Source organism: Apodemus sylvaticus, chromosome 6 (genome assembly GCF_947179515.1).
Source record: "Apodemus sylvaticus chromosome 6, mApoSyl1.1, whole genome shotgun sequence".
In the NCBI taxonomy this organism is placed as follows: Eukaryota; Metazoa; Chordata; class Mammalia; order Rodentia; family Muridae; genus Apodemus; species Apodemus sylvaticus.
Window position 1 is genome coordinate 44,967,590 of NC_067477.1, and position 12,990 is coordinate 44,980,579.

The 12,990-nt window shown below is 40.8% G+C and overlaps 1 protein-coding gene and 1 pseudogene across 4 annotated transcripts in view; one reads left to right on the forward strand and one right to left on the reverse strand.

Moving 5' to 3' along the window:
* Positions 1-1,214: 1,214 nt before the first annotated feature.
* LOC127686678 (60S ribosomal protein L29-like) lies at positions 1,215-1,669 on the forward strand (annotated as a pseudogene).
* A 6,935-nt stretch (positions 1,670-8,604) lies between these two features.
* Positions 8,605-12,990, reverse strand: part of Fut8 (fucosyltransferase 8) — a 214,964-nt gene continuing 210,578 nt past the window's right edge. For all 4 annotated transcript variants that reach the window (XM_052185600.1, XM_052185602.1, XM_052185599.1 and 1 more), the window contains one exon: positions 8,605-9,609. In XM_052185600.1, coding sequence (XP_052041560.1) covers positions 9,292-9,609 — 318 coding nt within the window. In that variant the 3' untranslated portion in view covers positions 8,605-9,291. The remainder of the gene's footprint in view (positions 9,610-12,990) is intronic.

The window sequence follows — 12,990 nt, forward strand, 5'->3', positions numbered from 1 at the left end:
GCTGTTAGCTGTCACTAAGCAATTTTATGTCTTTTTTTTTTTTTTAAACACCTTGCAGTCTGGAATGTAGCTCAATCGATCGTGTCCTTGGCTAGCATGCACGAAGCCCCGTAATTCCAGCACCAGGAAGATGGAAGGAGGAGGATCAGAATGTGATGGTCAGTTTTGGGGCACATAGTTTAAGGTCAGCCTAGAACACCCAAGATGGTCTCAGATGAATTCATGAAATTCTTAGGCAAATGGATGGAGCTGGAGAACATCATACTAAGTGAGGTAACCCAAATTCAAAAGATCAATCATGGTATGCACTCACTAATAAGTGGATATTAGCCTGGAAAACTGGAATACCCAAAACATAATCCACACATCAAATGAGGTACAAGAAGAATGGAGGACTGGCCCCTGGTTCTGGAAAGTCTCAGTGTAGCAGTATAGGGCAAAACCAGAACAGGGAAGTGGGAAGGGGTGGGTGGGAGAACAGGGGGAGGGAAGGGGCATATGGGACTTTTGGGGAGTGGGCGGGCCAGAAAAGGGGAAATCATTTGAAATGTAAATAAAAAAATATATTGAATAAAAAAAGATATTTATAAAAAAACTACAGTAAAAAAACAAAAACAAAAACCCCACAAAAAACCTTTGAGTTCCCTTCATCATAAAAGCAAGAAAGTGTGAGACTTGCCAAGGAATCAGTAGTACAGAGTTCAAGTCCAGCCTCATTTCACCAGACACACTACAATGGAGCTCTTGTATAAAGGAGACATGCAATGGGTATTGTGGACACTACAGAAGGTGGTAGCAAGATTTTTTTCTATTACAAAATTTATGTTGAGAGTCACCTTTACCAAAGGCCTGACATTGATCAGCAGAGGCCCCAGTACACTACTATTTTTTCTTTGATGACTCAAAGAAAAAAATTTTGGGATTCTGAACCCCTTTGAATTATGGATTCTAATCTAAATAATACAACTACTTATAGCAAGGATCAGTGACCTTTTACTTTATAAAGTTTGAGAGTAAATATTTTAAGTTTCATGGCTGATAGAGGCAATCTTTGTCACAATGACTCAATTGTATTGTTGCAGTTGGAAAGAAGGTATTGACACTGCATGACTGAATGAATGTACATGCTGTGTTCCAATAAAACTTTACTTATAAAAACAAGAGGTGAGCTTCCAGTCTCAGGTGCTGCAGGAGCTGTGGGTTACCATGCAGACATGGCCAGGTCCAAGAACCAGTCTCACAAATGGCACAAAAATGGCATCAAGAAACCCTGGTCACAAAGATATGAATCTCTTAAGGGGGTTGACCCCAAGTTCCTGAGGAACATGCACTTTGCCAAGAAGCACAAGAAAGGCCCGAAGAAGACGCAGGCCAACAATGCAAAGGCAGTGAGTGAGCACGCGCAGAGGCCATCAAGGCCCCTGTGAAGCCTCAGGCCATCAAGCCCAAGATGCCAAAGGGCCCCAGCGGCAAACTCAGCCGCCTGGCTTTCATCGCTCACCCCAAGCTTGGGAAGCAGATTCGAAGCTACATGGCCAAGGGTCATAGGCCCTGCCAGTCAAAGCCCAAGGTTCAAACCAAGGCATAGGCCGCAGCTCCAGCTAAGGCCCAGGCTTCAGCTCCAGCTCAGGCTCCCAAAGGTGCCCAGGCCCCTGTAAAGGCCCCATAGAGAAGGCTCCTGCCAGTGTGAAGACAGATGGACTGCTGTGACATACCCACCCACATGCTATTTGCAGATGACCAGTGTCCTATGCTGTTTTTACAAATGAACTTGAGGCTAAATCTGTTAAAAACAAACAAACAAACAAACCAAGAAACAAAACCAAGAGGTGGGCATAGCATGTCAATTACTGACTTATGGAATTCTGATAATTTCACATAAGATTTCTTGAAAGAGAAAAGCCTAGATTGAACATGTTAATGCAATGGATATGAAGCCAAACCTGAAACTAGAGCAATCTTATTTTGAGTCACCCATTCTTTACTCTTAACAAAAGACACACACTCTCATTCTTGGCCTTGTTACCTTACCAACACGAGTTATGAGGTACATTTGTGAATAGTTTCCAATGTTTGTGGCTCTAACTAAAGAAGCACTGAAAAGACCAGAAGGAACTCAAGGTAAGAAAGAACTTTCTCAGTCTAGTGCAGAAGTTATAAAGACTCCAAAGGGTCACATTTTACTCAGTCTTTTTACTGTTTTATATATTTCATTTATTTTTAAAATCAACTGTGGCACGTTAAAAATCTGAAGATGATACACAACAAACAGATCTTGTTTGCCTAGGAAGACAAAGACGTGGTCACATCATGACCTCTGGGACAACAATCAGCTGACACTGAACCATTACTACTTCATTTAGACAGGAGGAATCCAACTGAAAAAAAAATGTGCAAACTCTGAATAGGACTAATTTATTCTATAAATGAATGAAATGAAATTCTGAAGAAGTTTTGCACACTCACATTTAAAATTGGAAGCCCCATTTAGGGACAATGGTAAGCACTGTAGGCTTTCTCTTGGAGATCCGAGGCTCAAGGACATGGTGTGCACTTGCAGACACTCTGAGTAGGAAACATCACCACTGAGCTTTTGCCTTTGTCCCACTTCCTCTACTTGGCCAGGAATCCTTAGTGGCTGTCATCCTCTAGGGAATACTTGCCTGAACACAAAGCCTGTTCACCATTCCTCAAGTTGCTGACCCCACCCACAGTCTTAAATATTTGTGCTCTGGGTACAGAGTGCTGTACATTCCTGCCTCCAAAGATGCTCCCATACCCAGCTGGGTTATGAATCAACACGCTTTTGTAAATGGCCTTTTCTCTACCCACACAGGCAGTTAGGAAACAATAGTCTTTAAAGGACAGTAAGGTGGGAGGAGAAGTTACTGAGAACAGCTACGGATGACAAAGTTCCCCATGGCAGCAGGTCAACAAGAGGAGTGAACTCTTCCTAAAACATCAAGTGACCGTGGCTAGAGTCTTCAACAGACTGCACTTTAAAAGGTACAGGGTCTGTCTAGATTTACATAGTTTTACAGTCCAGCTTCACCATGTCTCAAACCCTTGCCACCTTATCCATAACTCTCAAAGGACTTAGTGAATTGCATTGATATCTTACAGATGTCAGCAATGAACCCATGGTTTCTGTAAGTAAATAGCATATGAATGACATGAGAAATGGACTGGTACAAGGGAAAAATTCTCATGAATCATCCTCCATAAAGGTGGCTGAAATATAAAATCAAGCTAGCCTTGAGGACAAGAAAGAAGAGCAGGCAAGTGACAATGAAACTGGATTGGAAGTGGTACTTTGAATAGCTCAGCAGGGCAATAGTCAGACTGCAATTTGTACAAAGCACCAACAGCGAATGCAGTCAAAGAACAGGTCCTCAGGCATGGATAGCACTGGTGACAGCTGAAATCAAGAGAACTTTTAAACCCTATTTCTTTTCTGCCTTGGAAGAGCTCCTCTACATTTCTATAAGGGAAAATGCTGCCAGGAACCAGTAAGTATAAATTTTCATTTTAACCCCCCTAGAGATCATATCTAGCATGAATTAAGTATCATAACCAAGTTTTCAAATTCACAAATATCTAAGCATCATATCTATTCTACCAAAACCTACTGAACCTAGTCTCCTGGTAACACAGTGGACTTGGGCGAAAGAGGACAGATGTATTTCTTCTTTAAGACACACCATTTGGGCCCTATATTTTTCCTACTCACTAACTGTACAGACATCATATTATAGTAATGCAATGACCCTAGGAGGTGGCTTTTTGGGTCTCCCCTCCCTATTTTTTAATTGTATGTGGAGTGATTTATTTCTGGGAAGATATATAGATATATTTGGATATTCTTTATTTACATTTCAAATATTATCCCCTTTCCCAGTTTCCACCCACGAAATCCCCTATCCCATCCTCCCTACCCCTGCTTCTATGAGGGTGCTCCCCTGACCCACCAACCCACTCCTACCTCCCCACCCTAGAATTCCCCTACACTGAGGCATCGAGCCTTTGCAGGACCAAGGTCATCATCCTCTGCTACATATGTGGCTGGAGCTATGGGTCCCTCCTTGGTGGTTTAGTCTCTGGGAGCTCTGGGAGGGGGGTGTCTGGTTAGTTGATATTGTTCTTCCTATGGGGTTACAAACCTCTTCAGCTCCTTTAGTCCTTTCTCTAACTCCTCCATTTGGGGGGAGGGGTCCCTGTTTTGTTCCTTAACCTTCTACTCTCTCACTGGAGCTGTATTTGATCTTTGTTTAATGGTGATGTAGAAAACGGGATTGATTAAACAGGAAAGGGAAGTTCTCACGGGGAAGAAACTGGGCTTATTTGAGTCCTAAGAAAACCTTAGATTAGGGCTTATAGCCTTTCCACTACAGGCCTAAACTTTTTCATTACCCAAGTTGACATATTAGACTTGAGTGAAGATCAGGAAAGCCTGGATTACTACCTCTTTTAACTGCTTTGCCATTGATATATAGAATTCTGTACCCACATATAATAGTCTAGGGGTACTAATGTAGTTCTAGGTAAAGCCTTTGAAAACATGTCATCTGACAAGGAAAAGATCAATACTCCTCCTAATCTAACCCTGATCTGGGTTTCTAAGCACCAGGCTCACAGGCAGGTGCCAGGTGTCAAAGAAATGCCAGCATTTCCATGAAGACACTGTGTATAAAGAGAATCACCATCATGGATTACGATGTAGCACCTCTGGAGAGTTTCAGTGGGCGTGGTCATCAGTATTGCTTAGCCCCTTATACCTACAGGCTTAAGCAGGGGTGGTCAGTCATATAAGTCATCCTCTCTTCCTGTCATGCTTTCTCATTTTAGTCTATCAGAGTTCTATCTCCTGTATGTATGGTGGAGTATGCATCTTATAAAGAATTATTCTAATGGATCGACTGTAAGATTTCAACACAATAAGAAAGAATATTCAAATGCATAGAACAGAAACTTCTGAAGGAAGGCTGAAACCTGGAAAAGGGTCAAAGTCCAAGGTGAATGTCTTCCTGCAGCCTTTCTGAGTAGAGAAACAGAGGACCCTATGAAGTCAGCAACCTCAGATGCTTGGGAAGTGGGAGAGAAGTATCAAAACAAAGGGCGCTGCACCAAAGAAGGAGTGCCCCAAATTCTGTGCGGAATTTCTTCCCAGGTTTTTGTTTTTGTTGTTTGTATTTAACTAAGCCCTGTATACTGGCTGGTTTTGTGTGTCAACTTGACACAGGCTGGAGTTATCACAGAGAAAGGAGCTTCAGTTGGGGAAATGCCTCCATGAGATCCATTTGTGGGGCATTTTCTCAATTAGTGATCAATGGGGGAGGGCCACTTGTGGGTGGTGCCATCCCTGGGCTGGTAGTCTTGGGTTCTATAAGAGAGCAGGCTGAGCAAGCCAGGGGAAGCAAGCCAGTAGGAAACATCCCTCCATGGCCTTTGCATCACCTCCGGCTTCCTGACCTGCTTGAGTTCCAGTCCTGACTTCCTTTAGTGATGAACAGCAATGTAGAAGTGTGAGCTGAATAAACCCTTTCATCCCCAACTTGCTTCGTGGTTATGATGTTTTGAGCAGGAATAGAAACCCTAACTAAGATTCCCTGAAATATATGCACAAGAAACACTGGTAAAGGTAAAAGTTACAAATTAAGATTCGAGCTGCTATCCAAAATAGTTTATAAATGGAGCTTAATGAAGTTAAAAGTTATGTTCTTGCTAAGAGCAGCAGCACTCTTCAGAATGTAACAGAACCTACAACACAAAACACCTACAAAATCAGACACAGTGGTACATATCTGTAATCCTAGCACTTGGCAGGCTAAGGTAGGATTGGGAGATTGAGGTCAACCTGGGTAACCCAGTGAGACCTTGTCTCAAAACAAACAAACAGACAAACACTCAAACAGTAACTAGTAAAAACATCTTTCCTATGCTTAGGACCCAATCTAATCCTACTCAACATATGAAGTGTTCTACACTGAGATAAATCACTAGCCTGCAGAAAAGGATTCTTAAAGTAATTTTTATGACTTTAGTTTAGTAAAGAAAAATATTCTTCTGGTGAACAAAGAGGAAATCCCAACAGAGAGAATGAATTAGAAAGAAACTCAACTACAAGTCAAAGATTAAAAAAAATACCCAAGATTATGTCTTTGCATCCATTTGAGAACAGTTATTTTCTTCATACTTTATTCTTTTTCTCTCTTGACCTCTGAAACTGGGTCATCAGTTCTGGATGAAAAGACACTGATTTGCCTTTGGTTCTACAAAGGTACAAATCAGATCCAGTTACTGATGGCGAGTCAGATGGGGGCTGGCAAATGATTCATGCACAGTCTGCTCAGTTAGAGATTTTATTTCACCTTATTTTTATTTAAACTAAATGAAAATTTGATGAGCCCTAGAGTTAAAAGTTTTGATAGTTCAGAAGGGGGACTTTGAGAGGAAGTTAGGATTTAGGGACATTTGTTGGGAAGATTTCATTTCCTGAGATTGTAAAGGTAAGAGTTCACTAAGCCTTTCTTTCTGGATCCCTGATACTTAATACAATGCCTACTACTGACTCCTTTATGTATCAGCTCTTTCATTCAGGAGGCAAGCTGGGTGTGGTGTGTACACCTTTAGTGGAAGCACTCCGGGGTAGAGGCAGAGGCAAGTAGATCCCTGTGAGTTTGAGGCCAGCTTGGTCTACACAGCAAGTTCCAGGCCAGCTAGGCTGTTGCCTGAGGCCTTGCCTTTCTAAAACATGTATAATGAAATGTTCCTTTAGAAGGCAGGCTCCATATTGCATGCCGGGGAATCCTCTGGGTATATGCCTAGGAGTGGTATAGCAGGATCCACCGGAAGTGTCATGCCCAGATTTCTGAGGAACCGCCAGACTGATTTCCAAAGTGGTTGCACCATCTTGCAATCCCACCAGCAGTGGAGGAGTGTTCCTCTTTATCCACATCCTCGCCAAGACCTGCTGTCTCCTGATTTTTTGACCTTAGCCATCAGGGCTCTTTTGATTTGCATTTCCCTAATGATTAATGATGTTGAGCATTTCTTAAGGTGCTTCTCATCCCTCCAAAGTTCTTCATGTGAAAATTTTGTTCAGCTCTGTACCCCACTTTTTAATAGGGTTATTTGGTTCTCTGGGTTCTACCTTCTTGAGTTCTTTGTATATATTAGATATTAGCCCTCTGTCAGATTTAGGGTTGGTGAAGATTCTTTCCCAATCTGTTGGTTGACGTTTTGTCCTTTTGACAGTGTCCTTTGCCTTACAGAAACTTTGTAATTTTATAAGGTCCCATTTGTCAATTCTTGATCTTAGAGCGTAAGCTATTGGTGTTCTGTTCAGGAACTTTTCCCCTGTGCCCATGTCCTCAAGGGTCTTCCCCAGTTTCTTTTCTATTAGTTTCAGTCCACTATGTTCATAGTAGCCCTATTTGTAGTAGCCAGAAGCTGGAAAGAACCCAGGTGTCCCTCAACGGAGGAATGGATACAAAAATGTGGTATATTTACACAATGGAGTACTTATTCAGCCATTAGAAACAACGAATTCATGAAATTCTTAGACAAATGGATGGAGATTGAGAACATCATACTAAGTGAGGTAACCCAGTCTCAAAAGATCAATCATGGTATGCACTCACTGATAAGTGGATATTAGCCTAGAAACTTTGAATATCTAAGACATAATTCACATATTAAATGATGTCCAAGAAGAACAGAGGAGTGGCCCCTAGTTCTGGAAAGTCTCAGTATAGGGCAATACCAGAACAGGGAAGTGGGAAGGGGTGGATGGGGGAACAGGGGGAGGGAAGAGGGCTTATGGGACTTTTGGGGAGTGGGGAGCCAGAAAGGGGGAAATCATTTGAAATATAAATAAAGAATATATCGAATAAAAACATTAAAAAAAAAAAAAAAGAAGGCAGGCTCCATACAGATGGGGGCTTTTCCTGTGAAAGGAGAGAAGCAAAGTTTAGAGAGAAGGTACCTGACTCTTCTTGAGTGATTCCAACATGGATTCCTAGAAGGGAATTTAGGAGGGAATTCTAGGCTTATTTTGGATCTCCTTCTGGTTCCCCATCACTTCTGGTCACAAGATTCCATATTATATGAGATATATACTTCAGAACACAATCAGCTTCTAACCCCTTGGATCCTTTGTGTCCTTAAAAGCAGGACACAAAAGAAAGGGCATGTACCTGGATGGAACATCACAAAATGTAACAAAAGTGGCAGATGCCACAGTAAGAGATGCCACCAAACAAACCTGCTATGGTGAGCTTCACGGATGTGAGCAAGCATTAGTTTCCATTGAGCAAGAGAATGACTATTTCATTTGATGAAAACAAACCAACAATATACAAAGTAAGAGAATGAACACCTCCAAAGCATGTTCTTAGCAACTTTAAAACATGCACCAACTAAAGCCACTGACTAGTATTAGAGGGGACCGATGCTTCTCTTAGTTAAAATATGATTACTCTATCTGAAGCTGAAAAAAGTAGGACAAAAGTAGAAAACAAATCTTAAAAACTATAAATCTATTTTTACCATATTTGTACTATGAAGCTTTTACTATATAATCCAGTGATACAAAATTCCAGAAACTTCACAAAATTCCTTTTTAAAATTTATTTTTTTGTTATCAAAGAGAATGTCCAGAAACAATTGAGTACTAAAGAATTTGTTCATGGCATTGTTTTACAAAACTTCCTAATGGAGAGTGAATATTTCATTTTATTTTATTGATGCATCCTTCATTTATTAATGATGAGGTGGATAAACTGAACTGATGAAATTACTTAAAAAAAAATCCAGACAACCATATAAAGGAAAAACATCCATTCTCATTCTGAATCTGTTGACTGGAGTGATTTCAGTGGCCACACCACCACCAGCTTCCTCAGAGAAGGGAGCTGTTCACATCTTCTTGGTAAGTCACAGAGGTCTCTCAGATATAGGCACCATGTTTTAAGTCTCACACAAAATGTCTGTGTCACTTAAATTACACAACGTGGCAGTGTTTGTTCAATGGGGACATAATATTTAAAGGGACAAAGTAGAAAATAATCCATTTGCATGTTATGTGTGAGTACATTATTACACTGTGCATGAGCTTGAAGGCGCCGCAGCCCTTCATAAAGAGGCGTTCCACCAGTGCAGCATCTGAGGGTTCCCGCTTGCTCTCCGTGTGGAGCGTGTCTGTCTGTCAATCAACCATGTGTTAGTCTGGGTCTTCTGCTTGGCCGAGATGGTCTGAACTGAGTTCTGTTGTTAATCTCTTTGACTTCATCTCTATTTTTCAGCTTCAGGATATGTGGGATACTTGACTGTTTCTATCTTTTCTCGAACTTTGTAAGAGGGATATAAGCCTGTTTTTCCAAGTTTTCTGTTTACACCTTTAGAATAACCATCCCAATGGTTTCCAGCCACACCAATGATATCTCCAGGTTCCATTGGAATTTCGTCTTCGGTTCGAGGTTTGTGAGGATAAACAGCAATCTGATTGTGGGCATTTTGGCCTCCAAAATAGTAGATGTCATCTAAAGAATGGAAGTTTGCAGAAGCATCAGGATGTAGGGTTTGCATGATTTCATAAGCAACCCGACAGACCTTGGAAAAGAGGAGAAAACAAGTATGTTGATATACAGTTCAAACACCCCACTGTATAGCAATCTTTAACCAAAGATCGGTTCCAGAGCTGAGAAAGATAGTTATTTTTCATTTCTGGACACACACACACACACACACACACACACACACACACACACACACTCAGAGGCAGGGGAGTTAAATATATAGTATAATGCAATTTAAAAATACAAATCAATTAATTTTTAATAAACATTATGAAGAACAACAGGTCTTCCAAGCTGAGAACTAGTGACATAAAACTGAATAAGATAAAGGCTTTAATCTGAAGAATTTCAGATAAATTAGGATTAGCATCTCCAATAACACAAATGTTTTTTTTTTTACCCTTTCACCCACTTTTTTTCTTTTTAAGTTAAATTAATACTTAATTTTTGGGTGACTTAGCTGAGACTCCTGGCGCTATGGAACCTGAAGGGGCCACTTCTTGTAGCCAGGCAGGACCCCCAGGAGAGGGATAGGGGTGCTAACCACCCATTCACAAAACCTTTGACCCAAAATGTGCCCTGTGTATAAGAAATGTAGGGACAAAGATAGAGCAGAGACTGAGGGAATGTCCAACAACTAACTGGCCCAATTTGAGACCCAGCTCATGAACAAACACCAATCCCAGACACTGTTATTGATACTGTATTATGCTTACAGACAGGAGCCTAGCATACTTGTCTTCTGAGAGTCTCCACCCAGCAACTTACTGAAACAGATACAAAGACCCACAGCCAAACATTAGACGGACCTTAGAAGTCTTATGAAAGAGTTGAGGGAAGGGTTGAGGGACCTGGAAAGGACAGGAACATCATAGGAAGACCAATAAAGTCAACTATTGTGGTCCCTTGGGGGCTCCTCTCAGAGACTGAACCACAAGTCAAAAAGCATGGGCTGGACCTAGGGCTCCTGTACATATGAAGCAGATGTGCAGCTTGGTCTTCATGCAGGTCTCTCAACAACTGGAGCAGAAGCTGTCCCGAAATCTACTGAGTGCCTGTGGATGCCATTTCCTTAACCGGGCTGCCTTGTCTAGATTTAGTGGGAGAGGATGTGTCTAATCCTACAGAGACTTGATGTGCCAGGGTGGGAAGCATACCCAGGGGGAGGCGCTCCACCCTCTCAGCGGAGAAGGGTAAGACGAGGGGGGACTATGTGATGGGGAGATGGAGGGCAGTGATCTGGATGTAAAGTGAATAAATTAATTAATGGGAAAAGACTTGATTTTTATTTCTACTTATGTACATGTGTCTCTTTATGTGCATGTGTATGCATGTGCAGATAGTTATGGAGGCCAGAATGCTGTCAGATTCCCTAGAGTCAGACTTATACAGGAGGTTGTGAGCCACACACATGGGGATGAACTCTGGTCTTATATAAGCATGGAAGTGCTAAACAGCTGGGCCATCTCTCCAGCTCCCTTTATCCACTTTTAACCATAGTGCTTTCTTAGAACTCTTCTTAGCAGAGATTTATATATTTACTGATGATCAATGAGCAAGTAGGTTAAAATGTATTAGCTATTCCTAAGGAGCTCTAAAGTATGTTATGAACATAACAGCACACTTGCACAGATACAAGCTGGGCAGGTCTTTAAGGAAGATGTATCTACCCAATTAGTGTTATTTTAAGATGACTTAAAAGATTCTTCTGTTAAAGAATACCCTCTCTAGTAGGTAAAATCCCATACCCTGAACTTAACTTCCTGAATTTAATATGCTTTGTGATAAAGCTAAGCTATAGCTACAAAAGGGTAATACTCTGGTAACTAATAGATTCACTAGGAAGGAAAATAGGTTTCAGATAGCTTCCTGAGTCAGGCGATAATAGGAGAGAATTATCATTTTGCCTAGAACACTTTTCTTCTCTATAGTCTGACTGAGATCTAACTGGTCAAATTTCTCTACAGCAGCTCTAGTTTGGTTATCTCATTTAATGAATTTTCATTGTCCTTATGCCAACATTTTGCATCTACTTAAAAATGAAACTACTATTAATAGCTGTTAATCTGCTAATGGTACTTTAGAATGGCTCAGCAGATGTTTCTAAACTGAGACATCTGTGGAGATCAAGAACTTAATGAAGATGTTCTTTTTCTTTCTCAGTGATGCTGGGCACTGAATCCAGGGCCTTATGCAAAGCCCTCTACTCCAAGTTTATTCTGAGATGCTCATTTTCTAACATTTATGACCAAATAAAATGACCAGGCTAACTTTTACCTCAATTTCCTGGAGAATCTGAATTTTAGGAACTTGAACAGTTCACAAATGCTAGATGTAACTGGCAAATGAAACTAAAGTTAGATGACTTTTCCCCAGGAACTAAAAAAACAAAATGATTATTTCAACTATTGCCATGAAAAAAAAATCAAGACAATGATTTTTTTTTTTTTTTTTTTTTGAGATAGGGGCTCATGTAGCTCAGGCTGGCTTCAAACTCTTAATGTAGCTAAGAATGACCCTTGGACTCATATCCCTGCCCCTTCCTTCCTCCCTTCTTTTCTTTTTTCTTTTTTTCTTCTCTCTCTCTCTCTCTCTCTCTCTCTCTCTCTCTCTCTCTCTCTCTCTCTCTCTCTCTCTCTCTCTTTCTTTCTTTCGACAGGGATTCTCTGTGCAGCCCTGGCTGTCCTACAACTTCTTCTGTAGATCAGGCTGGCCTCAAACTCCCAGAGATCCATCTGCCTCTGCCTCCCACCTGCTGGGATTAAAGGTAAGTACCACCATCTCCAGGTCATATTTCTATTTTTAATGCTGAAATTAGGCATGTGCTACCATCTCAGCTCATTTTTAGGTTAACACTGTCAACAAACTAAGTTACTCTTGGGGCTGCTATGATATAGTTAGGATAAATGGTAGAAACAAAAATTGTAAGAAAATGAGAATAAAAGCAATTTAGAACTTTTAAACTTCAAATTCAGCCAAAAGTCTACCAAGAGTCAAAATTAACTTGAAATTCTGGAAAGAAACAAGAATTATCAATGACAGACCAAATACACAATGGTGGTCTCATAAGATGACATCCTCAAAACTCCATAAACATCTTAGTTCACTGTATGTCACATTCTGACAATGACAATGTCAAATGACACACTTCTCAGAATGTATCCTCACTGCTAAACAGCAAAGCTCCACTAACAGTGATAAGTAACATGAAGGAAGCTAATATTTGCTGAGCTTTTGTTGTCAAATACTGATGTGAGGCATTATTTGGCATAATCTTCTCAGAATCCCTGTAAGACTCTATCATTCATCTTACAGACACCAAAGGGAACCAAAAGCATTTGCCCTGTTACACTATTAGTAACTGGTAGATTTAAGTGTGAGCCCAGGCAGCCCACATATACTTGTAACTGTCATA